Genomic DNA, 26,893 nt, shown 5'->3' on the forward strand with positions numbered 1-26,893 from the left:
ATGAATGGCATTCACTTCAGGGCTCTCGCTGGTCGATAGTGATTCACGACCACAGATAAACACACAGCTTCAGCACAGAGTGTCTGCTGCCTTTGTTTGTCTCTGTCCTGTCTAACACCTCCATGAGAGACAAAAACGTCCCTCCAGCAGATCTCACGTGGGGGCAGCACATGTGATTATATATATATATATTTATACACACATGTGGCCATATATTCTAAATAAGGCAACAGTAGCAACAGTGATAAATAATAGAGAGTGATAAAAGCAGCTCCAACTACAGAGCTCCTGGCTGGAAATCAGGCTCAGAGAGAGGACACCGAATAAAAGAGCAGCACAGATGGAGAAAATAACTACATTTACATGGATTGCAATATTCCAGCATTGGTTAAGACAACAGACAACATTGTCTGATTACTTTTACCCCTATAATGCAAAAGTTGTAATAAGGATAATTGAATTGTGGGGTATTCCAGGAGAGTGGGGAGAAGATAAGTAGAGAGAATAGTGGACACACACACACACACACACACACACACACACAGTATAAATATAGAGTGTGGACCATCTGTGTGCTCACAGGGTATAAATACCTTTCAAGTGAAGCTGCCAGTCAAAAAACTGTTGGCATGACAAGCTATCGCTGCAAATTAAATGCTTTTATTTAGCTTAAATAAGTAAGCTGGATACATCCATACAGGAAGTATGAGTTTTCTATGCAATTCTGTTAATAAAATTCAGTAATAGAGTGTCAAAACATGAGAAGAGATTTGCAAAGTTTAGAGTAAAGTGTTGTGTGGTGTTGTAACCTAGCGTCCTGGGTTCACCTAACTTTATAATGTTAATAAAGAAACAATAAAGTTGATAAGTCTAAATATCTGAATGTAAACATAATTTATTCAGCAATTTTTTTTATTTATTTAGAACATTACAAGCAACAGAAATTTCTACAGTTTTGGACAGAGTCACAAAAGCTGAAATTCTAAATAATTTACACTTGATGTTGCCTGTTCAAAGGTCAGAGCCTGCATGTGCCACGTTAAAGTCGTAGTGATTCAGAAAGTTATTGATTTGATATACAGCTGATCAGATTGCCCCCACTAACTGAATTTAATTCCAATAAATAAACACTATCACGTTCAATTTTTCAGGGTTATAACAAACCATATTTCATGAAAATTGGTTGAGAATTAACTAGAGGTACATTTGATTTCATAGTGAAGTCTCCATCTCTTATTTGTTTAGCTGACCATGCATAGTGGATATGGCGATGAAGCTAACAAAACAGGATTTATTCATCTTGTATTGTGCCTAACTTTCATGGATCATAACATATGTGGGATATGATGATGAGATGAAATTAAACTTTTCTTTGAGCCACAACAAAGGCCAAAATGTGGCCAGCAACAGACTAGTTTAGCCTTGTTTTTTGCCTAGCAGTTGTTGATTACTTGTGGTCCCTACTAGGCGGTTAAGAGGGGTGAGGAGTCAGGCAGTTGGTGTGAAACAGAGCAGTTAATAATATAGGTTTTTCAAGGTTGCAAACCACTTGCACCACCATGTGCACAAAAAATACTAGGCCAGTGGGTCCAGTAGTATGCAAGATTAGCTTAAGCCCCACTGGTCACTCACACACGTCCACACATGAATTATTTCATGAGTGATAACAAACAAAAAAAAAAGCATAAATCCTTAATCCTTTCTTCCTCCTTGCCTCAGGTCTATTGGCAGCTGCCAAACAACAAAACCATATCATAAGCAGAAGCATTGGATGTGCAAGATTGTTTATGGAAATTTTATATAAGTAGCATATGTTAGGACTTTGTAAAACCTCTGTTTTGCCCATCCACGCTACACTGCAAGACAAATGTTTTGAAATCTGCTCAGTCTGAAGAACACGTTTGAATGTGAATAGAGGGCTAAACCTGAGAGGAATAATGCATTTTCAGATTTATCCGCATTAATGTGGTCTTAGCCCCACATGCTCTGCACTTATCTTCACCCCTCCATGTGCGTCTGCGGCACAGCAAAGAGAGCAGAGGTAAAAGACAACAGGGAGGGGAGTTTGGCAGGCTTAAACGCTAGTTAGGCCGGCTGAGCTAATTAGCCCCGATTTCCTCATCCTGATTCAGACATGGAGGAAAGCCTGGGATTACTGAGTTCCAGCATTGTGTGCTGCTGAAATTGTGTCAGGCTGTTGCAACTGTTCATTGGCAGGGGGAGGGGTGGGTTGAGTGCGCTTATTTGCAAAAGTCAACTAATGAGAGCTTTACAAATGTGTTACAGTGTGTCACACAGCAAGTGTTAGGATGGGCTTGTGGTAGTGAGATAACTAGACACCCCTCACCCGACTGAGGAGGATGAAAAGGAGCTTAATGGCACGGGACCCAGCAGGGATGCCACTCTCCTTCAGGAAACTGTAGCACTGTGACCTCTTACCTTTCATGCCCTCCCACCCTTTGACCCTTTAGCTGTTGTTCATCTGCCGTTTGTCTCGCCCTGTCTTCCCACTCCAACAACACACAGCCTATTACATCCCTCCCATACCTCTTTTGACTTGTTTCCATCTCTGTGCCTGTTTGAATGGTTTCATTGTGAAAAGAAAACACTTGTGACTTGTCAGTAGGGGTGTCACGATTCTCCTATTCTCTATGATTCAATTCAATTTTTGATTTAAACTTTTTTTTCAGCATTGACAGCTATGCCATTCTAGACTAACAAGTTTTGATCTGTAAAGATCAATAGATGATTGGTTCTTTTGCCCTGACAGCTGACAAATTATCCTTTCAAATTCATGCAGCCACAGTCATAGAAAAATGCTTCCGCCTATAAAGGGTAGTTAAATTACTTTAGTCAGCCAATGTCGCGAGATAAGCAGATAATGATATTTACTGGAAGGCTGTGTATTGTGTTCACGGTCACAGAAAAGGAATAAAAAGCCTTTGTTCATGCATGCGTCCTGCATTCTTCACAGCAGAGTCGAGTGAAATGCTCCTTATCATGGATAAATGTGACCAGTGGAAACACTGAGGTAGCTGCTAGATAACAGGGTTGGGCTGATGGATGATACCATCGTCCATTGCAATGCCTGATAGTCATGGACGACTGTGGCCTCTCTCATCATAACCGTGATTTAAATTGGTGAAGCAATATAGCTTAAAAAAGAAGGATGGGTTCATTATTCTAATTATTATTATATCTGCTTGCACCGGATTTACTAAAGAACAAACAGCTTACTTAATCACACTCTTTAGTGCCCAGTTTTTCAGCTTCATTGCTGAAGCACGTAACAGAAATACAAAGATGTCATCGTCCCTCACAATGTTTCACTGTGGACATCGTCATATGCCAGTGTGGTAGACATCCCACAACCCTAGATAACCATAGGGACAATGGGTAGCGAGGGTCAATCAAAGAATTGGATCCATCTCTGACGCATTATTTTTTCTTCCGGGGTTTGTTTATTGCTCTGTGTGGAGGACTTCTGTAAAATACGCAACCAGTCGTGAGGTACATTTAACCAGTCACAGGCAAACATGTGAACAAGGCTTGAAAAATTTCATCAGACCAGCTTGGACACATGGCGGAGATCAAATCCAAGGCCTGTCGTTGTGTCATTCTCCTTCCCCACGGTTACCCGAGGTGTGAGGTAACGTGTCAAACTGAGAGCTGTCAGTCACCATGACACTCTCTCACACACACACACACACACACACACACACACACACACACACACACACACACACACACACACACACACACACACACACACACTGAGGTTCTCTGGAGAGTCGTATATATGTTTTTTTTTTTTTCTCTCAAGTGTTGTGCCACGTACTCCTCCCAGCCCCTCACAGCCTTATCAGCGTAAGTGATAAGTGACACAGCCAACTTCTGTTCACAGACTAACACCTCTCTCCGAACAGGATTATACAACAGTTAGTTCTAACCAAGTAATTTGATTGGACAAGAGACATTTCAGGAGTGTTGATTTAGAGTATAACAGCACTTTTACGGGTATCGCTCTGTTTTCCAGGTGTTCTAATAACAGTCACATTAACGTTACAATGACTAACAGGTAGAGGACGAAAAGGTCGTGTTTTGTATTGTAATAATTTGTGGTTTATTACTGTTGGATCTCTGTCACACTTTTTAATCAGACAGACAGAGCAGGATACTTAATCAGGGAAAATACCTGCACTAATGTGCATATGTGTTACCATGGTTACTAAATGATTTGCATAATTATATGCATGTCTCACGCAGATCAATAATGAAGAGCTTACTGTGAGGCAGTTTTATCGATCTAGATATATTTTAATGAGCTAGTGAATGCAGAGATGGTGCCCAGTCAGTCCAATGAGAGTTACAAACAAGCATTTTCTGGCTTCCATGTTTACTTCCTGGTTACGCAGCCCACTGAAAATGCGTAGTGGTGTCTCTTCCCTTGTCCGACTCCCTCCATTGATCAAAAATTCATAATAGAAAGAGTCATAAATGACCTTGTTCGCAGTTTGAGGTGTCCTGCCAACAGTTTTATATAGACGTCTCTTCTATAAAAGTAGTCTATGAGGGAAAATACTTTCTGTGATGGGCGATGCCCTGTCTAGTTCTATAAAAGTCTATGGGATCCATCCGACCAACTTAAGGAGAGATCTACTTCAGTAACATACGCTGAGTGGCTAGCAAGCTAGCGTGCAGGAAAATGTTTGTGTTGCTTGCCAACAGTCCAGTCCCAGTCCAGTTTCAGTGTTTGGAAAGACAAATAAATCATTAAATAAACAAAAAAAAATGTAACCTATTGTTGTTTATTACAATTAACTCCTAAACGACACATAAAACTATTCGTTAAAGGTAATATCACACTCAAGCTCGTGCTGTTATACGAAATAGCAGCATGGCTGTGATTCTCTCGTAGGAACGAGGCTGCAGAGAAAGAACAGGCTGTAACGACGTGAAAAATTCCAGCACTGGATTACAATGTCACATCATGGCCTTTTCGCCTCATATGTGTATCTTTTAATGTGATTAAATCCCATTTACTCAATCTCCCCACTTAGGGATGCACTAGCAGAGTGTTCTAACTAAGAGAGATCAGAGCAGTCTTTGATCAGGGGCTTAGAAAGACCTGCTTCATACTCGTTCATTTCTAAACCCTCCTCTCCTTTCCCTGTTCGGGCTTCTGGCTTTACAGGAAAAGCTGGCTAATCAGTTAATAACACTATCAACTTGTATAATAGTCTGTAGCTGTGTTCCAGGCCTGCAGTGCACAACACTGACTGTGCCAGTAAAGTTCACTGATGAGGTTGCTGTATTGCTTGTGTGTGTGTTTCTTAATTCATTAATTGCCTCTCGCAGCCCCCAGACAGTCCAGTGTGCCAATAGCTCTCACTAGGGTTTCTCCATTACTGTTTGCCTGGAAGAGGAAGCTACTTGGCAACAACTCCTGTCCCTTTTTGTGTCTCCTTTCTCATCAGAAGCTGTGGATCGTGTTTTGAGCTGTGAAACTCCAAAACTATGCCAGAACTGCTCAAGAATACAATTATTACAATTTCTTGCAAGTTTCTTGTTGCTTTTTTCAGCCTAATATGGGCTGTTTTGATCCGCGCAGAGGATTATGTATTTTTTTTTCTTTCACTAGCAGAAATTGGCTTCCATTAATCAGAATATTTGCATGTTGGATTTTTTTTTTACTCCCTGACATTGATATTGGCATCAGCCCCTAAAATCCAGTATTGGTCATACCCTTCTTATTTTAGAATCAGCTCTGTCAGTCAGTGGATTTATAATCTAGTTTATTATATCTGAACATAGCATTATTTTTTATGTTTTGAACGCAGCCCAGTTTGCTCCCGCTGGTCCTCTTAGAGGTGAGATGGAAGAGTAACAGGGGGGTCTTGCTGTTATTAGTGTTTTTGTGCTGTTGTTACTCATAATAAACTACCCTGCAGCTTGAATGTATACCTTTTTTCCTCAACCCGCAGTTATTTATGAGTCTGGAGCCCGGAAGCTCTACACAGTCTTTCATAAATCTATACTCTCCAGGCCTGCTAGTTATATGCTGAGAGACCACACACAGTCATACAGTAGATGTACTAACACACACTCAGGTGCTCACTGACTCTCTATTATCATCACCTATACGCTGCCTTCAAATGATTCTGCAGTTTACTTTGCCTGCCTGCTGTTTCTCCTCCCAGCTCCCTCTCCGCCACTACAGTATATGATAATGCGGAGGCTGTGTATTAGGCTGAGTGTGCACAGCCGTGTAAGAGCCATCAAGCTTTAGTGTGCCTATAAATTGCTGAAGTGATCACTGCTTGGCAGACTCTAAGCTCCCTGCGCTCTCTCGTAGCTCTAAACAATTTGTTTTATAGCTTGAAATTCACTCCAGTGTTGCTCTCCTTTGGGCCAGCAGCCAAAAAAACAAATGCACTTGCAAGTACAGAGTGCACTCACAGAACAAATATGCATAGATTCACTTCTGTGCACTTGTTTGCATACACAAGCATATTCCTTCACCTCTTGCATGTACATAAATCATGATATAGGACACAGACGGATGCATATTATTCCAGTGTTGAGGACACGGAATACAAGTAACTGTGATATATATTTAAAATACAAAATACGAGTAACTGTACTTTGTTATAGTTCAAATTGGTTGTACTCTGAATACAGTTAGTGTCTTTTAAGGCTGCAACTAATACTTATTTTCATTATCGATTAATCTGTTGATCATTTCCTTGATTATTCAATCAGTTCTTTGGCCTATAAAATGAGAAAAAATGGTGAAAAACATTGATTGCTGTTACCCAGTGCCCTAGATGATGTCCACAAATGTCCACAACCCAAAGATATTCAGTTTACTGTTACAGAAGACAAAAGAAACCAGAAAATATTCACATTTAAGAAACTGAAATCAGAGAATTCTGACATTTTTTCTTTTAATTTAACAGTTGACAACTAGTTGATTAATCAACTAATCACTGTAGCTCTACTATCTTTAAAAATAGATTACTTTATTTCTTTTTTTTTCTTTTTTGTTTTATTTGCTCTGAAATTTACATAAGACACACATTTCTAAAACTATTATTTTTAAAGTGCAACAACTGCAACACACCACACAAGAGGAGATGTACAGCAGGACGCTGTCAGGGACGCTTTTGTGGAATGGAAAAGAGTTGCAAACTTTGTAAATTTTCCTTAGTTGAAAGAGAGACCTCTAGAGGCATAACTTGCACATTGTTCATTTAACTTTAGTAATCTAATGGATAATATTATAGATTGCATTTCAGGGCATGTAATCACTAATCTATAGTCGTATACATTTTAAAAGTAACCCTCCCAACCCTGATTATTCCTCTCTTTAGCACTTTCTTTTCTGGCTCCGCCCAGTGTGTTCTGAGAGCCAGCTGCATTGAAACACACTGCCTTTGTGTAAGAACAGCTGGCTGCAAAGTCATTTGGACACACGCTCGCACACACAAGCACTTATGGACACAGACGTGCACACAGTTTTCCATGCAAGCAGAGCTAAAACAGTCTCTATTGTCAGTGAATAATTGAATGCATAAGCTGTCGGGAAGGGGGGGGTGGGGGCAGTTCACAGCGTTCCAGCTATAAGGGCGAGTTGGTCCACCGTTGTAACTCTATAGCAAAAACACCTCAGTAATGACATCAGCATGTTGGCACCTACACCAGGGCACACAGGCATATGAGAGGGCCCTGGGAATGTGTGTGTTAAGTGTGTGCTGGCACTGAACAGACTTGGACTGCTCTGCAGCCAGCTTTGCTTTGCTGTCGTAAAGGCAAACGTAAACCCTCCACCCAGTTACTGTTCATGTCCCCCCCTCCCCTCTGTCTGCCTTGACCAGTGCCCGACCAGTTCCCTTCACTGGTTTTGTGCCCAGCAGCAGCTGGAGTCTCAAACACTGTGGGGACCTTGTTTAGTGAATTGGACCATTGTTTTTGAGTGGTTTGGGTTTGGTTTGGGATTGTCGTCTGTTTTATGTTGTCTCCTAATCTGACTCCAGGCTGTGTGTTCTGTAAATCATTCTGCTTATGTGTATGTACTGCACTTAAAGGAATGGTTATTTGAAGTGGAGCTGTATGAGACTTATCATCAGTAATCAGTGTATTACCTGCAATAGATGCCGGTCGACATGCCTCCAGTTCAGAAAAGCAGAGAGGAGTACCAGCACAGAAACAAAGCAATATACTGCTGTGGACGGGGTCAACAACAAAACATATTTTAGCCTTTTAGCTACTTAAAATTGATCCACCTAAAAGAATCATTATCAGTTTAAGTGTATTATATTTAATAAATAGCATCAGACTTTTTCTGGGGAAAATGAATGGTTTTCTCAGGAAATGGGTACTATATAAGCCATATATCACTCTCTACAAACCAACTAAACTCCATAGACAAAATCAGTAATTTTACCTTGCAGATCATGGGATTAGCTGGTCCACTGCTGCCTCGATCCGTTAGTTTGTTTGTGTTATTGTGTGACTTTGGTGTTTAAGAAGGGTAGTTCAGATTCATCAAAGTCCCAAATTAACACAAACAAACTGACCAATCGAAGCAGCCATAGACCAGCAGCTCCTGTGTTCTGTGAGGTAAAATTACTGATTTTATCTATGGAGTTTGGTTGGTTTGGAGAGAGCAATATTTGGCTTACATAACGGTGGTTTCCTGTCAGAAAAGGCTGTCTGATGACAAACTAAAGCAGTGAAAATATTCTAGTCAGAGTGCTTTTTCACACCTGACCTTTGTTAGAAATTCTGAATCATCCGAAAAGTTTTCCACAAGAAACAGGCTGAAAATGGATTTATTTGGTCTGAGACCCCACCTCTTTCCGTCAGACCAAGGTTCGGCTGTTTGGTTTCAACCTTTAAGTCTGAGGGTGTGGACCAAAAGAAGTAGGGGTGAAATGGCCTTAAACTATGTTTTTTAAGTAGCTATAATACATTTTGCTGCTGATCCTGTTCACAGCAGTTCATAGTTTATCTTCTGTGTTGGTACCCTCTCTGCTTCTTCAAACTGCGGGCCGTGCCGACTGGCATCTACTGTAGCTAATACACTGACTATCAAGAAGTACCTCATACAAACCTCGTCAAAATCATCCGAACTGTCCCTTTTATGTGTGCTTTGGTATGTGTCTGCAGGTGTAAGTATGAAAGTCACATTTTTTGTGTTACTGACAGTCTGCTGATGAGATTTCCTCCCTCTAACAACCCAGCAATTCACCCATATTCTATCCATCCTTTTCTCCATCATCCTTCCTCCTCTCCCTATAGTCTGCTTGTATCTTCATTCTCACTTTTCATTTTCTCCTACACTCTAACCCTCTCTCGGCTAATTTGCCATTGATTTTTTTCCTCTTTTCTTCATTTATCTCTCATTCCTTCTTGCTCTGTGAGCCGCTCTCTCCACCCTTTAACTGCAGCCATGCTCTGGGTGTGGAAGAGGGTTAGAGGGTGACAGCATGAGGGAAAAGTAGCGGAAGAGGGTGGAGAGGAAGGCGAGGCACATAGTTGTGGCTGGCTAATTGAAAGCCAGCAGTTTGGTCAGTGAAGTCCCGGAGTATGGGAGTGGTCAGGAATTCACAAATCTCGGTTGTATTTGTGCATGTGAAACGGAGACGGAGCACATTTGTGATTGTGATTGACAGCTTGTGTATGATTTGACTGTGTGCGCTTGTGTGAGTAAGACTTTTGCCTTTTTGTCTGAGTCTGTTTTCATCCTGCTGTTGTTCTCCTCCACTGCTGTCATCTCACTTCTCCCTTTTCTGTCAGCGTCTTTCACTCTGTCTGGTGTGTCCAAGCTTCTGTACTGGCTGCTGCAGCGTTTCGTCTGTTCACAAACAATCAACTTCAGAGTCAGAAAAGAAAAAAAGGTGGCACAGTTTTCTAGTGGTTAGAGAACCAAACCTTTAACTCGAGGATGCAGATTCCATCTTGATGTCAGCAATCCTTTCCTTGACCTCTGACCTCATTATAGAGGAAGATGAGCTGAATGATATTCTCTACTGGCATCAGTATTGATGTTAAATGTCTCCTGTGTGCATTCACACGTTTCAGATGTGCAGCATATTATTGTGCACATACTACTGCTACGGTAAAACCCAACACTTGTCCTCTTGAACTGGTGTAATCTTAGCCTGAAAGCCAGATGAATCTGCAAGCTTATGTTTCATTTCCTTTGGCTGAAATGTCTAAGAGAAATTTCCACCCATCCTGGATCTCTTCACAACCGTTTATTTAATATGGGGCGGGTTTGATATGACGACTGACAGAATAGCGTTACCAGTCCAATCATATGTTGACAGAAACACATTTTAGTGTACTGTCTAGCTGTAATTTGAGAGAGCTTGCAACCAAGCACCATCCCATGTTGCATGTGTCATTCAGCCCTACATCACTTTGTCCAGCTGACAGAGGCATTTTGGTCTATACCTGTTGAGAACCCCACTTAGAAATCGAAAATGCAAAACTTCCGGTGATGCCAGGCTCATATAACCTAACAAGACAAACACTCAGGCCACACGAGCTCTTCCTGTACCTGTGCATGATGGGTGATTCGGTGAACTGCTGCAGCCTGCATGCCTGTGGTGTCCACACAGGCAGTGTTTCTGCCAGCTCTGCAGAAAATCGTGTGAAGAGAAACGAGACAAAGAAAAAGAGAGAGCATGGGAAAAATCCTGCCCTTTACCTAATTTTTTTTCGTGTCTGTTACATATTCCACAGATATCGCCAGTCAGACTGTAGTGAAAGATGTCATGTTGCTGGTATGAGTGTGCCGAGACACTAAATCTGTCTGCAGCCGTGCTGCTCACACTGGCTGTGTGGCCGTTCTGACCTATTAATATGGGTGCCAAAATAAAAGCCAAGCCAGGTTTGGCAACGCACATGTGCTGCTTATGTAGCCATTGTCGCCCAGGCAGCCATGCTACCATGCTAACAGTGCTGCGTGTTTGCAGGTATAATGTTTAGCATGTTCGCCATCTTAGTTTAGTGTGTTGACGTGCTAACATTTGCTAATTGGCTGTGAACACGAAGTAGAGTTGAGGCTGAAGGAAGCCTCATTAGTTTTTCAAGTATTTGTCCAAAGTGTTGGATAACATGAAAAGTCAGGATATCAGCAAAGTGATTCAAATTCATCCTGTGGAGGAACATGAATGTCTTTTCCGAAAGTCAGGTGGTCACCAAAGTCAGGAGTATTCATCATCTGTCAATTATGAGAGGCTGTACCAAATTTTATGTCAATCCATCTGTCATGTCCTCTGTAAACAAACCAAGGCTCTACTGGAGGCTGAAACATATAAAGGATGCCAAGACAAGTTATCAGATGAAAACTTACAAGCTTTATTTTGAAGAGAAGGAACCACACTCAATGTGCAGCAGAAAATAAACAAAAATGGTTGGAGATCCCAGCCAGTAGTTGTTGAGATATTTCAGTCAGGACCAAAATGACTGACCAACAGTCTCGCATGTTGAAGTTGCCATCCACAGATACATGCTGCTAGTGTGGCTAAAAATGCACTGGTGAGAATATGCTTTCTATTTTCAGCTCATAAATTAGTTGCAGCATTCCACAGTTGTGAATGTGAACAACTTTGTTCAGAAATTTAAACACAATTTAGTAAGAAGTCCTCCTCCCCTCTGTGGTTTCCGTTCCCAAGTGTTTCGAATTAACATGGTTCTGCCGTTCAAAGCAAAAAAATGTGTTGTTTCTCGATCTGTTTCATGCTCATTTGTGAGTTAAACTCCGTGGACTAACCCGGTGCCGTAAGCACAGTCATCTGGTCTGCTGTGGGATAGAGGTCAGAGGTCAGGGGTCAGTGATCTGAACAGGAAAGCCTACTCATGCAGAACAACGCATCGTAAACAAACCATTACACACCATCTGCAGCGGCGTCAAATCCCCAACCAGCATGCGCGTGTTTGTGTAGGTGTGTGTGTCACCGTCTCTGAGATCACACCCACAGACAGACACACACACACACACAAGTGAGGATCAACACACAGCCAGACGGGGACAGAGAGGTGACAGAGGAAGTGACCATCTGGTACCTACTGAGGCATCAAATTACCTGCTGAAAGGTTACATCGCCATTACGTATTAACTGTGTGCATCATGTAGGGAGGTTCTTCAAATATAGTGTTGTTTGAGGCAAATACTGCTATTTACTATTGCTATATTTATTTTAAAAAATTGATTTGATGCATTTTTTAAATTAAATTCGTCCTTGCAAATGTTTAGAAAAACATTTTTTCATCCACACACATTGGTTTTCTTGCTCAACGATGCCACCAGAGCCGCAGTTCATGGCTGCTCTGCCATCTTTATGATTTAGCACAAAAATTAAGTACATAAAGTAGTAAGTAAGTAAAAAGTGTTCAGCAGATCAAAACTCTGTCATAGTTCTCTTTCAGAGTTAATTGCTAATGAGTAATTTTCTGTCCTTTGCCATTAGTGCAACTGTCAGGTTTTGAAGAGACACACTTGTCTTTTTTCCCCTCTTAGACAAAGACACTATCTCCCAATTATTTCCACGCCTGCTCATTTTCAGAGCTTTATGCTTCATTGCCTCAGCAGCAGATTTGCTTATATAGAACCCATCACCTCTTCCTCCGTTACCCAATCTCTGTCTCTTCATTTCCTGGTTGCTACCTCCCTTTTGCCACCACTTCCTGTGATTCTCCCATTAATCTTGTCATCTTCTGTAAGTTCAGCACCTTGATCCACCTCCCAGGGGTGGAAATGATTAATTAAAAAAAAAACTCAAATTACCGCATGTACTTACTTTCTCATTTTCTTCTACCTTTATGAGTATTTTTTCTGTCTGTAAGTTTACTCTTACTGAAGTATGCATTACACTGTGTAATCTACTTCACTAATTTTATACTTTGAATTAATATCCAAACCTTTCATCTGTATATTTGTATCCAATAAGAGTAAACAGGCAATGAAAAAAATGGCGTACAAAATGAAACAGTGTGCAGAGGTGATTGTGACCGCGGGGGAGAAGAGCACGGGAGCTGGGAGCAATTTAGACTAAAGATTTGGAGAAACAGAAACCCCTTTGACTGAATGATAAAATATCAAGATGCTCTTTTTCGGTTATGTAACAGTGCTTGTATCCTCTTGCTTGTCGTCCTCCCTCTTCATCCCCTCACCCTACACCCTGCTTGTCTCTTCACATTCGCTGCTTTTCTGTCTTTTCTCTCACTTCCAGTTCCTTTTCTTATCTCTTTTTCCTCCCAGCTGCCTCTCACGCTCAACCCAGACCTTTCGCCCCGTCACCTCGCTTCTCCTCCTTTCCTCCTCCAGTCCCCTCTTGTTTTCCTCGACAGCTTTACCTCCCCGTCTGTGTCGCTGCTTGATACCCAAACTGCGCTGCTTCCCTGTCGTCCATCCACCCTTGCTTCACCCTCTCTATCTGGCTGCTGTCCACGCCGCCACCGTCACAGGCAGACGGCCTCTCTGGCAGTGCCCACTGGTCTAACACCTGCCACTCTGAGCACACACTGTGCGAGGGAATCACTGTGACAACGTGTGCATTTGCGGGCTTGTAGTTATGCGTGCTGCCTGTGAGCGTTCCTGACTAAAAAAAGAAAATGAGTTTATCATCCAGTCCAGTCTGGACGTGTCCTGCTTGTTGTTACATGTGTTTAAGCCGGAGTTGTTTGGTCTACTTGTCCGTCTGTGAGTGTTTGTGTCAGTTTGCTGTGGTCTGTTGGCCTGACACACAGACAGACAGACAAATGTGTGGATTAGAGTTAGATCTAGGCTGCTCCTTTTCTATTCTGAGATCCCCAGAAGGAGAAGCCTGTTAATTTAGCTGCTATAAATACAGGACCTCCTGCTGGCAGGTCACTTTAAGACCTGCTGGACTGTGGCGACAGCTCCTTTACTCTCTGTATATGTGTGTGTACTATACTGTGTGTGTGTGTGTGTGTGTGTGTGTGTGCATTCCTTCAAAACTGGCTGGCTAGCCTCCGGCTCAGTGGTGCGTGGAGCTGGTTTGTGGTGCCACTACTGACAAGGACGTTTGGACACAGCCTCAGCTGCATGGGCTTCGTCTTCTTTCTATCTTTATCCTCACGTTCACGTTTCTTTTGTTCTCCTTCTTTGTCTATGTTTATTGCTTACAACAAATTATTTTGTTCTGATCAATAAACTATATACTAATTAACCCTTTGGAGAAACAAGCTCAGGCTTTTGTTTTTTCTTAAAATAAACCCTATGTTTTTTTTTTTGCTTGTAACAAGTAATTTTGATACATATGAGCTATAAATTAAAATACACATGCTTGTGTGTAGAGCTGCAACAATTAATCAATTAATCTGTCAGCTGTCAGTAGTTAAATTATTCACCAATTATTTTGATAATAGATCAATCATTTTAAGTCTCAAATGTGAATATTTTTTTCGGTTTCTTTATTCTTCTATGACAGTAATCAATATTTTTGGGTTGTGGACAAAAGAAGACATTTGTGGACGTCACCGTGGGCTTTGGAAAACAGAGATCAACATTTTTCAAAAATTTCTGTCATTTTTTTTGGTCCAAACAACTAATGGATGAAGTGGTTTCATCCCTACTTGGATTTTTTTTATGTTTCATAAATTCTAATCAGGGATTTCTGTGTTCTTATATCAAATATTTCACTCTGAATAACTTAAGTTTATGAGGAGTTAATGGCTTTAGCGCACTGGTTCCCAACCTGGGGGTCCTGACCCCTACCAGGTGTCACCAAAGCTTTGTGGGGAATGTGAGACCTCTTGTGTTCTGTATGTAGGATATGAAGCATGTAAAATATATCACTTAGTCAGGAATGGTCAGATTACTGGTAGAAAAGGGTCCCTTAAGGGAAAAGGTTGGGAACCATTGATGTAGGAAATATACACAGACATATTCTCCTCCTCTTTGTTAATGCTGTTTAAGTATCGATCAAGTGTCCACAGCATGAATATCAAAAACAAAAAAACAGGCTTGGATCTGTGTTTTCCTCCTATCTCCTCCTCCTCCTCCTGAAACAGTTGGGTAAAACAAAATCAGCTCAATCAATCGGCCAACACTTGGCCTATAAAATTGAATTCTCCTCGCAGAAATCCAGCAGTTAACCAACATCTCTGTTTATACTATTGCTGTAATTTGGTCTCCTTTCTTTCACAGTCAAGTGTACTATAATTGCCTTTCAGTCAGCGAAAGTGTTTATTTAATGACAGGCTTATTTGTGCAGCTACATTGTGTTCGACATCCACAGTGCAGCTGTTACATGACCCAGACTGATCATTATCTTCATCAGTATAAATACACTCAATCATGCTCTCATTTTCTCTGATTATTCTTCAGTCTGGCAGCGTTTCTGAGGAGAAATCCAGCAGTAATCGCCTCCGTCTTTTTAATGTTAGACTATCTAAGTGTATTAAGTGCTACTGTAATGTATGTCAGGCTATTACTGACAGTGTTTTCATGTTTTGGTGGTTTGGTTTAGAGGGTAGTTGTTAGGATCTTATGTGTGATTTACAGCCGTTTGTGCAGCTTTCACCACCATGCAGAGAAAGTGTGGTCACATCCCAAGAAGAAAGTTAGTTTTTCCAATACAGTGGTTAATCAGAAACCTCATTTCGAAGCGAACTGCGGCCAAGCGAGAGTCTGTGTCCAAAAGTGGACTTTTATGTCCAAACTGTATTCATTCCTCTCCCACTGCGCCTTTGTTGAACAAAGTGTGGGAGTCACGCTGGCGCAGAGGCAGGTAGAAAGGAGAAAGAAAGAGGGAGCGGAGGAGAAGAAAGAAAAGCCGATTGAGGACGGTGAAGTGGAACGGATGGAGGAGTGTGAGAGAGGGCGGAAGAAAATGAGCAGTGAAACTATAAAAGCTTAAATCAAAAGAATAAAAAATTCATAAGAATCGGGCAGGGGAGAGGGGGAAGATAAATGAGAAATATCGGAGTAGAGGAGGGGAAGGTGCATTTATCAGGCACATAGCGGGGTGGGAAAAGAAGGGCAAAGGGAGCATGAGAGATTATTTGTGGAGAGAGTGTGAGCTTGTTAATGAATCGCTAAAGAGGACAAACACACACATATATTCTCATACACACGCTCCAGCAGGCAGGAAGATGTTACACACCATTTAAAGCTATTATATGTAATATTTCCACATTAAAATGTCTAGAAATGCCAGACCTGTGTTATATATTTTGTTGAGTTGTGTACTTATATTATCCCAAAAGTTTCCAACAATGATAAAACAGAGAATTTGGTCATTTATTCAAGGTAATGGTACGTTTCCTACTTGCCAATAGGTGCTATAACTTCCGGGGAAAACCAGCATACATCAGAGAATGAAGAAGGAAGTCAGCAAACGTGACTAAATATAACAGAAACGCGGCTGAACACATGCGGAGCTGCAACGCTTAGTCAAGTGCCAACTATTTTGTTAATCGATTCATGGTTTCAATCATTTTTCAAGCAAAAATGTCAAGCAATTGCTTGTTCCAGCATCTAAAGTAGAAGGATTTTTTGCTTTTCTTTGTTATTTATGATAGTAAACGAAGAGTGTTTGAGTTTTGGACAAAAAATGCAATGTCCTAGAGACCACTTTGGGCGTTTTTCACTGCATTTTCCACCATATTTTGACATTTTATATAGTAAATTATTAATCGGTTAATTGTGAAAATAATCAGCAGATTGATCAATTATTACCTCATTTGTGAAAGTGATTTCTGCTGGAACTATGTCAGATTTTCATCTCAACTCAAACTACGTCTTTTGTTGTACGTTGTTGTGATTTGTTCAGTATTATTCAACTACAGTTCAGTTTAGCATCCGCTCTTCAACAAACCTTCAAATATTCCACATCGTTCCTACATTACTGGGATTATTCAACAGCAGTTCACTTCGGCGTCAGCCTTCAGCAAATATTAAAATATTCCACATTGTTCCTGCATTTTTTTGTATTGTTTAGTATAATTTATGGTATAATTTGTTCAATCAGTTCTTTAAAGGCGACCTTAGTGATAGATATTCCATGCACTGAAGCAACTGATGTGCAAATGCATGATTCAAAGAGGTGTTTTAGCTTGAAAGAGAGCACTGCCACTAACACTCAAGGTCAACCCGGCTTTGCTTTTGCTTGGTCTTTGTTTGATTCTTGGATCCCTTTGTGCTCTCTCATCCTTCTCACTCTGCTGACAGAGTGAAGAGGGGCTTAGAGATTTGTTTAAACTCTGGACAGCGTCACAGGGGACAGAGCCAGACAGTTCAGGATTGAGGAACCTTTACTGTCTGCATGTGTTTGGGTTTGTGAGTGCATGTGTCCACGGTGTACAGAGTCTTTTTAATCACAAGCGCGATGGCGGTCTTGCCCCAGATAAGCCAGGTCACATTTACTTTAATGATGTTTTATTTTTCCTGTGAGGAAAAGCACAGTGGCTGGAAATCACTAACTGTGTGTGTGTGTTTGTACATTTGTGTGTCTGGGGTCTCTCATTTGGGCTGCAGGCATTCAGTGTTTGACAGCTTCATTCTTTATTCTCTCACTTGAGACACGCTGCTCCCTCTGTGTGTGTGTGTGTGTAAGAGTAAGTTGCACTAAATGATTCAGCATCTTCGTGTCTGCTCAGCAGGGGACGGGCTCGTCGGTAAGAGGCCAAGAGGCCACGTGTTTGAATATTGTCCATGCCACCACACACACACACACACCACTGAACACACAGACTCATGGGTGCTTTCAGAGACACACCTCGCTAATGTATCCACAAGAGACCTGTAATCTACTGCAGACTTATCTTAATCTTCTTCTTTCTTCTTCTTTCTGTCTACCAAAATGCCCTTCTTTGTGTCACTATCTGTTAAAGAAGTCTTTATTCACCTCTTGCACTTCTCTAATAATGTCTGATTCTTTCAGTTGTGTCATTATCCATCATTTAAGCCTCATTTCACTCATGCCCTCTCTCTTTTTCCCCCTTGTCCCTGCAGGACAGCGACATCCAGAAGAAGATTGACCATGAGATCCGGATGCGCGACGGGGCCTGCAAGCTGCTGGCCGCCTGCTCCCAGAAAGACCAGGCGCTGGAGGCGGCGAAGAGCCTGCAGACCTGCAGCACCCGCATCATGGCCTACATGTCGGAGCTGCAGAGGATGAAGGAGGCTCAGGTCATGCAGAAGGTCACACGGAGGTCGTCGGACGCCGGGCCAATGGACGACAGACTTCCCTGCAAAGGAAAAGTGGCCATCTCAGGCAAGTGGAACCTTGTCTGAAGGCCTAAGTGTACTGAAAGTGATAATCAGAAAAATCTGAATCAGAATTCAGAAACTGTTTTATTGCCAAATAGCTTTTCACTTACAAGGACATTGACATTTGACATTGAATGAGTTTGCAATGTGCAAAATAGAGAAAATAGAGAATTATCTTAATGTAGCGTACAAGAGGGCGGGGTGGGTGGGTCAGTGTCAGTGGGGGTCATGGGCAACATTGATGAGGGCAGTTGCAGAACTGTTGTTGCAACTACTGAATGTCAACAACTGTGGATTAGACCACAATACAAAGATTTTTAGTTTACTGTCATAGTGGACTAAAGAAACCAGAAAATATTCACAATTAAGAAACTGAAATCAGAGAATTTTTTACTTTTTTCCATAAAAATGACTCAAACTGATGAACTTTTTCAAAACTTTTTTTTAAAAAATGAATTTGAACTATTCTATTTATCACTGCAAGTCATGCGCCTCATTTGACACGTCAGTGCAGTTTGAGCTTATTACGTGACCTTTTACTATGAGCTGAGAGAAGCAGAAAACAGGTCAAAGTTAGTTCCAGTTTCTACATTATTTTATGCTATTTTCAAGGTTCATTATTATAAGGTAGGTCAGCTCAATTTATGTGAATTAACAATGTTAAGATATCCTCTGTGTATGTGTGAATTATTTCATCAGATGCTTTCAGATGTACGTATGTGAATTTGTATGTATGAAAAGGAGGGGAGTGGAAAAAGATTAGAGGAAACACTGTCAGGTTTATAAAAGGAATATACAGGAAAATAGAACCTTTGTTCTCCATTTAGTGTTGTGATTTAATGCAGAGCTCCTCTTGTCAGGCAAAGCTTCAGATCCTCCTATTAGAGGATGTTTCACTCTGTCTTTATTGACTGAGGTGAACGTGGTGACTTGCAAATGCTGCCCTGTGCAATATGAAAGAGGACAGTCGGATGAGTGATAATGGTGCTGCTCTGTTTGTATCACAGTCAGACTCACTGTAGAGACGTAATTCACATCAGGGAGCAAGACAAAGCTATTCTTGTTTTGTTTGTTTTTAGAACATGATGAGGAGGTAAAATATATTAATATTAATGAGATGTGAGACTGCAAACGTGTGTGTGTGTGTGTGTGTGTGTGTGTGTGTGTGTGTGTGTGTGTGTGTGTGTGTGTGTGTGTGTGTGTGTGCTTTTGGGTGGAGGTTCATGGGGCACCGCTGCATGTCTGGTACCCAGCTGGAGAGCATGCTACACACAATCACAGTTAAGTCAGTTAATTAGCTGTGGATACTTTAGCCAGTGAGGAGGGAGACTCACATGCAGATGTCAGTTAGACAGTTGGGGTGATTAACATTTTTGTGGTCTAATCCGCTGTCCGTTGTCGTTACAGATCTTCGGATTCCTCTCATGTGGAAAGACACGGAGTACTTCAAGAACAAAGGAGGTGAGGAGCCATCTCTGCATGAGTGTGAAGTTCATTGATGAGTTATTAATGATTTATGCCTGCAGGACTTATTAATGATTTCTTTCAGATAGAGGTTTTGTGTAGCTTCACACTCTTAAAAAAGTGTCTAATTCAAAGATACTGAATGTGTGTGAAAGCTTTGTACCATCACAGGTATGGAAGTGGGATTCCTCATGGTTAAAGAACAACAATCGTGCAAAAAGTTTACAAAAGCACGCACATCCAAACGCAATAAATACGAGGTGCTGGACAGAAGTACATGTGAAAAAAGCAAAAATAGAGGCCACACACTAGATTATGCTCTCATGAAAATGTATTAATATATCACCATAAGTGCCTAAGCGGTGGAGTAAGCAGAACAAATGCATCCCCGTTATTCAGTTGACCCCCTTAAGTTAGCTAATGTCAGCAAAATGCAAGCTAACTAGCTAGCTAAGTGAAGAATCAAGTTCATTTATTTTCACTTGAAAACACAGGATTGTACAATGACAATAGAGTTGTAGTTCCTTCACGCTGCATACAAAATACAACATATACAAATAATTAATTAAATTTGATTTATATCTGTCATTAGCGAGCTGGTTAATTAGTGTTTTTCTACGATTGGTTAACTTAAGATATGTGTTGCTTGTACAGGAAAAGGAGAAAGTTGACCAAGTTACCAAATTTACTCAGCTGTTATTGGAGCACAGAGCAAAAAGGGGTGGGACTTAGGAAGAGTAAATTAGGGGGAGCCATTATGTTTCTTCTACCCTACTTTTTGTCTTTTTGTAAATAAACTTATCCTCATACAGCCCTATATATTCAAGTGATTACATTTAAGCAGCCTATATCAATGATTATTTTACTATTTTCAGAAACAAATATTTTTTTAAAAAAGATATTTTTGGACTGCCCATTGAGTTGGATAATTCAAACCAGACGCTGATCGTTTGCCACAGCATGCTTTGTCAGTTTCTTTGTTTTTTTAATTTCTGTCCTTAAAATAGTAATTATCTGATTTAAAATCACATGCCATCTGTCTTTGTGTACAGATTTTTGTGATGTGACTGGCTGAGAGAGCATTCAATAATCACCACCCCCACTGATCTATATTCATCTCCACCCAGCACTGTAGCGTGAAGGTGTGCATGGAGATGCACAGTCTGTGCACCAACCTCTACCACGTTGTGTTTGGTTTTTATTATTCAGATTTTAACTGAGGGTGCAGTGCATGCTTTTGCTCTCTCCTAGAACCGGGCCTGGTTTTGTTTACCAAGCTTGTTAGAGTGACGTTTTTGCTGTCATCACCATTTGCATCTATATAACCAACGTCCCCATGATTAAATTGTTTACTGCAGAACTAAATTGCTTACAAGATCACAAAGTTCTTTTTAGATCTAGCCTCTTAATTTTGCTCTCAAAGTGCGGCAGATTGATGATGTTGTTAGATGATGTAGTAATGCAGGACATTTGTTTCACAGTTCTTTCTGTCTAAAGAAACGTCACACGGTGGCATATTACTAAGTGTTCGTGGTGGCATAATTAGAGGGTGGAACAAAAATCATCTTTGATCATTGGCTAGAGGGTGAGGCACTGATATTTTAAAAATATTCAGGCCCATGGAAGTGTGCAGACCATACAGTGTGACATTTTTCTCCTCTACGCAAGGTTCATCACACTTCCCGGACCTGATCATTACAATCTGTTGCAGCTTCACCAGATATGTCAGTATTTTTTTAGATGTGAGAACCTCCTGGCAGCACAACCTGACCCACTGTTCGCTCCTGCTGGCTTTGCCTTTTGGCTCTGGAAGCAGCAGCACACAGACAGCTGAACTGGGTCATTATTAGCAGGGTAGAGGAAAAAAACTGCCCTACAAACGATGAAAAACAAATGAAATCTGTTGTGCATGTAAGGAACTTCCCGAGTCTTTTGTCCTGTTGAATGTTACTGTGGACCAGGTCATATTTAAATGTTTTTTATGGCAGAATTCAATGGTGCACTGAAAATATAACAGTTATATTGACAATTTGCTATCCCGCCTCCTCCTGATAGAGTCAATGTGGGTTAACCCCTGTGCAGTCATTATAAGAGTCTCAGTGCTCAGTCTCTCCCCTGGCAACTTGAATGGAATTAATCTGCATGACCTGTGCATGTAAATGAACTCAAGAGACAGGTACTAGACTCTTAACAAAGCTTAATGAGGCTGTTAGTCAAGGTCATTAAGCACACCAAGACATAAACTGAGCCCCGGAGGCAGGGAGGAGTAAAGCGCGCTCCTCTCTCACGTGTCCAATCATATTTTATTTGTTTGAGTGCTGAGCTCATACTTGGAATAATAAGCTTGAATATTAAGTGTCGATGTGCCGAAGCACGTAAGTGAGAGCGGACCACCTCTGTCAGCCTTTTCACTTGTAACCTTGAATTTTAATGAGAAGGAGCGACTTGGCTGAATTTGGTTGTGCTGCAGCAGAAGAAGAATAAAGACAGTGGACCATCAGGGGCCACAATATTTATATTACAACAATTATGTTTCTTACAGACATTTGCGCTGTCATTATGGGTGTGATGGTGTTGTGTTTCAGAAAAAGGATTCAGCTAATTACCCATGAGCACATTGAAGCATGGCCAAAACAGGGTATTCTTTACAACGCATGTGTGTTCACTGATACATGGTTAGTTTTTGTAAGAAGGCAGCTGTTGTTCTTCCCTAGCTTTCTTCTGCAACATTAAAGGGCTAGTTTGGATTATTTGAAGACAAGTTGTATGAGGTATCAAGTGTATTGACCCTCCACTGTAGCTGGAGACAATGGATTACCTCCTGAAACCCCACTGCAAATAATGCAAACTCTGCCAACGCTATTGTGCTTCAGTTTCAACCACAAAACAGCTAACAGGAATTCTTTGCACAGCCAACCATTGAGATTGCTCAACTGAAACTAATGACGGTAGAAGTGCTTTTCAGCCAGGTGGAGGAGCCAATCTTTCTGGCTTTAATTACTCAGGTCCCACGCCTTCTTTAGCCCTTGCCTCAACACTTTGTTAAAACAGTTACCTGTGTCTTCGGGGCTGCAGGTGATGCTGATGTTGAGCTGAAAATGAGTTTTCAAGTGATGCAATTGAATCAAAGCCGTTAAGATGTCTAATAAATGTTTTTCTCTTTTGTTCTGCCATTTCCTATCTTTGCAGAGCTTCACCGGTGTGCAGTGTTTTGCCTGCTGCAGCTGGGAGGAGAGATCTTTGACACAGACATGGTGATCGTGGACCGGACGCTCACCGATATTTGCTTTGATAACACCATTGTATTGTAAGTCATCTGTCTGCCACATATAAACTGCTATACTTGTTAAAACCCCTCACATACAGCCTGTAGGTGACCCTGATATGTTCATCATGTGTGTATCTTATCTCAGTAATGAAGCCAGCCCGGGCTTTGAGCTGCGTGTTGAGCTGTACAGTTGCTGCTCGGAGGACGATTACTCGGCAGGGAGCACGCCGAGGAAACTAGCCAGTAAACTGAGCTCCTCACTGGGACGATCAGCTGGGAAGAAGCTCCGGGCAGCCATGGAGCCTGGACCCTGCAGTCCTGTCAGCAATGGAGGGGCAGCTCCGCTTCTGCTGCCAGTTCCCTCTGTACCGTAAGTTTAGTTAGTTAAAGAGACAGTTCACTCTAGTGTTGGAGACGTCAGCTGTAGAGATGTCTGCATTTCTCGAATATAATGGAACCAGACAGAAATGTAGGACTTATTTTCTTTCTACCAAACTAGATCCTTGTAAGGATGCTTCAGTTTTTTCTGTAGGAAAGCAGTCCCAGTTTCTTACAGTAATGCATTCAGGGTCATCCTCTGTGAATTCAAGAGTCACGCAGGGTGATGCATCACTTCTTTTTTCCTGGTAGATGTATTTTCTTCCATTTTAGATATTGTGGCAGTATTAAAGTTTGCTGCGAGTGCTTTATGATGTAGGTTTACGAGTAGATGAAAGGTAGATATCCACATCATTCACGTGCACGGCTATCAGAAACAGTGTCAAAGACAAAACGTCAGGGGTGCCATGGTAGCACATTTGGTATCTCTGCCCTTAGCAACAACCCAGGTTCAATCAAAATAATAGTTTTCCAAAAAAAAAAGTTACTCAATGACAAAAGTTTAATACTGACAAGTTTTAATCCAGTGTGGATCTTTGCTAGGTCAAAAAACATTCTGACATTTTTTCTTTCTTTTTTTCACCTTGTCCTTTACCAAACTACACCCACCAAACGTATCACCGTGCAGAAGGAAGCGTGCATCTACTCATGGATGAGATGTTACGGCTCAGCCAAGTCAGATGACATTATTGCTTACATCCTGCACTGTCACAAGCACGAGCCTCTCATCCATGAGTGGATGCATGCTTTCTTCTGCACTGTAATACAGCTAGTGGAGGTAGTCTGGCACAAACAAAATAGTTCCGACATGAAACTGCTCACAACAAGGTCTGTGGATTATCTTGAGTAACTGGGTCATGATTTCATTGCTGTTTGAAACATACTCAAAGTTTCTTCTTACTATTCTGGAAAAAAATATTTCTAAAGAGTAAAAAGTACTGGTAAGAGTACTACTTTTTGCTATATCTAAGTACATTTTTACACAAGTACTTACTTTTAATGATATTATAATATACCACAACTTCCGCTGGTCTCCTATCTCTATACAGATACAGAAACTGATTGTTTTGTTGGTTGAACAGATGGAGATGATGACATCTCTGTGTGCCTCGATTAGAGAGAGAGAAGGCAGATATCTCTATGGTCGATATCTCAAAACCCAGCAACTCACGCCAAAGAAAATCTAGGTGGATAAACAGCAATAGAGCCAAAAGGAAAATTATGTAGTTTTGATTTGGGGATGAACTGTCCCTTTAACATTTTATACCAGATAGAAATTGAATAGAGGGAGAAATAACTTATGTTTTAGAGCTCAGACATATTTATGGAGACTGTTTTCCACTATAAACATGCTCTAACAGAATAAAAGTCTCTCCTCTCTTCTTGTGTGTTGACAGGGGTCCTAAGTACCACCTCTTAGCTCATACCACCCTGTCACTGTCGCACATCCAGGACAGCTTTCGCACACATGACCTCACCATCTCAGGCAATGGTGAGTGGCAGCCTTCATCAATCTGTCTCCTCACCATCTTTCTCGAGTCTCTGCCAAGTCAGCCATCTGTCTGTTTTTTTTTTACCCTCCTCTCACTCATCACTTTTCCTCTCTGCATTCTAATAATTTCCCCTAAACCAATCGTATTCTGCGTCTTTTCGTCCTCCCCCTCCTTCTTTCCCCTTCTTCTCGTTCCTCCCATGCTCTCTGACAGACAACCATTGTCAAGGTCACCGCAATAAAGGCTGCGCTAGTGAGGTGACTGCTGTGTAAAGCTGTAATGATGCAGGCTAACAAGGGCCCAGACCTCAGACAGACAGGCCCCTAGTGTTTTATTCATTGGCCCTTCAGCATGCTGTAAAGTTTCATTGCTGCACTTCATGACACTCCCTGCAGCTGCCAGTCTTTTACACCCCTGTGCCTTGTTTTGTGTGTTCGAGGGGGGGGCAGCATGACATGGGGGAGAAGTGTGGGTGGATGCATATGTTGCTCTGTGAATTTTGAATGGCGTGTCAGGATATTTTATTCATTAATGCCAGAGGTGGCAAAACTACACATTCTTTACTCAGTAGAAGTACACACACTTGTTTTTAAAAAAAGTGAAAGTAGAAGTACCAGTTCAACTTCTTTACTCAAGTAAAAGTGAAAAAACACAGGCTCTAAAATGTACTCCAGGTATAAGAGTAAAAAGTTGCCCTTTGACAGCAACTGAACTGAACTGAACCTTTTCTCCACGGCTGAGTTTCCCTCTCTGTCTGTTTTGTCTTGTTAAGACTTTTACTTTGTTTTTTGTATATAAGGTTAATTTTTTTTACATTTTTTTTTTGTATTTTTTATGTATTTTCATCATTTTTCATTTTATTACATCTTTTTCATCTTATGTTGTTTTTTATCGTCTTGTTACATCTTTGTTTTGCCTTGTTACTCATTAACACATCATTTTTGATCTTATTACTTTTTTTTGTCTTAATGTTTTTATGTTGTTTTTCGTCTTGTTACTTTAGATCTTGTTTTGTCTTTTATGTGTTTTGTTATTTTTCGTCTTGTCACGTCATTTTTCATCATGTTAGGTCTTTTTCATCTGGCTGCGTTTTTTTTTTTTTTTTAACATTATTTCTCATCTTGTTCGTCTCGTCACCTTTCCTTCCTTTCCTTGTCACTTTTTTGTCCTGTTACATCTTTTTTTTTTATCTTGTCATGGTATTTTTTTTGTCTTGTTACATAATTTTTTGTGTTTTTTAAGTCTTTTCATCATTTTTTTAAATAGGTGTGTTGTGTTTAATATCCACTGATAGATACACACAGTTGGTATTTTTTTCTATGTGTAATTGTTCCATCCAGTCAGGTTGAAATCTGTCCTGATGTTGGGAAAGCTTTGCAAAATGATGCCAATTAAAAATAATCAATAATGGCCCTCAAATGCATTAAAACTTAAGCGACAGCCCTGTTTTGAAAATGTAAGGAGTAGAAAGTACAGATTTTTGTGTTTAAAATATAGGGAGTAAAAGTACTAAAATATAGATACCTGAAAACTCTGTGTAAGTACAGTTGCAAAGTATTTGTAAGTATTTTTACTTTCCGCTTCTGATTAATGCTGTTTATTTTTGTCTGTCTCCCTGCAGAAGAGTGTTCTTATTGGCTGCCGCTCTATGGCAGCATGTGTTGCCGCCTCGCAGCTCAGCCTCATTGTATGACCCAACAGATGATGAGTGGATGTTTGAAAGTGAAGGTAAGTTGGCAGGTGTTTGTGTGGGGACTTTTCCTGTCAAGGTTTCCATAGCTTTTTTGGCTTTTGTCCTGGTTTATTTCTGTCTTTTTCTCCTCCTGCGCCTCCCTCCTCTCCTTCATATGTTGTTGTGTCTCTTTGTGCTTCTTTCAAATGATCTTTTTCTTTACCTTGCAGCAGTTGGGCGGTGACCCCCAGAGTTGGACAGAAGTGTACGCTGTTCTAAAAGGAACCAGCCTTTTCTGCTACCACCGGCAAGAAGATGTGGAGGCGAACGTTGAGCCGGCTTTCACCATTGCCATCAACAAGGTCAGC

At 41.0% G+C, this 26,893-nt stretch overlaps 1 protein-coding gene across 3 annotated transcripts in view; it reads left to right on the forward strand.

Moving 5' to 3' along the window:
- Positions 1-26,893, forward strand: part of rtkna (rhotekin a) — a 103,307-nt gene that overhangs the window by 70,592 nt on the left and 5,822 nt on the right. For all 3 annotated transcript variants that reach the window (XM_084728134.1, XM_084728135.1, XM_084728136.1), the window contains exons 2-8: positions 17,993-18,254; positions 19,658-19,711; positions 22,904-23,021; positions 23,128-23,352; positions 24,758-24,852; positions 26,475-26,581; positions 26,756-26,887. In XM_084728134.1, coding sequence (XP_084584260.1) covers positions 17,993-18,254; positions 19,658-19,711; positions 22,904-23,021; positions 23,128-23,352; positions 24,758-24,852; positions 26,475-26,581; positions 26,756-26,887 — 993 coding nt within the window. The remainder of the gene's footprint in view (positions 1-17,992; positions 18,255-19,657; positions 19,712-22,903; positions 23,022-23,127; positions 23,353-24,757; positions 24,853-26,474; positions 26,582-26,755; positions 26,888-26,893) is intronic.

This window comes from Lutjanus erythropterus, chromosome 10 (genome assembly GCF_056507025.1).
Source record: "Lutjanus erythropterus isolate fLutEry1 chromosome 10, fLutEry1.hap2, whole genome shotgun sequence".
NCBI classification, from domain to species: Eukaryota; Metazoa; Chordata; class Actinopteri; order Lutjaniformes; family Lutjanidae; genus Lutjanus; species Lutjanus erythropterus.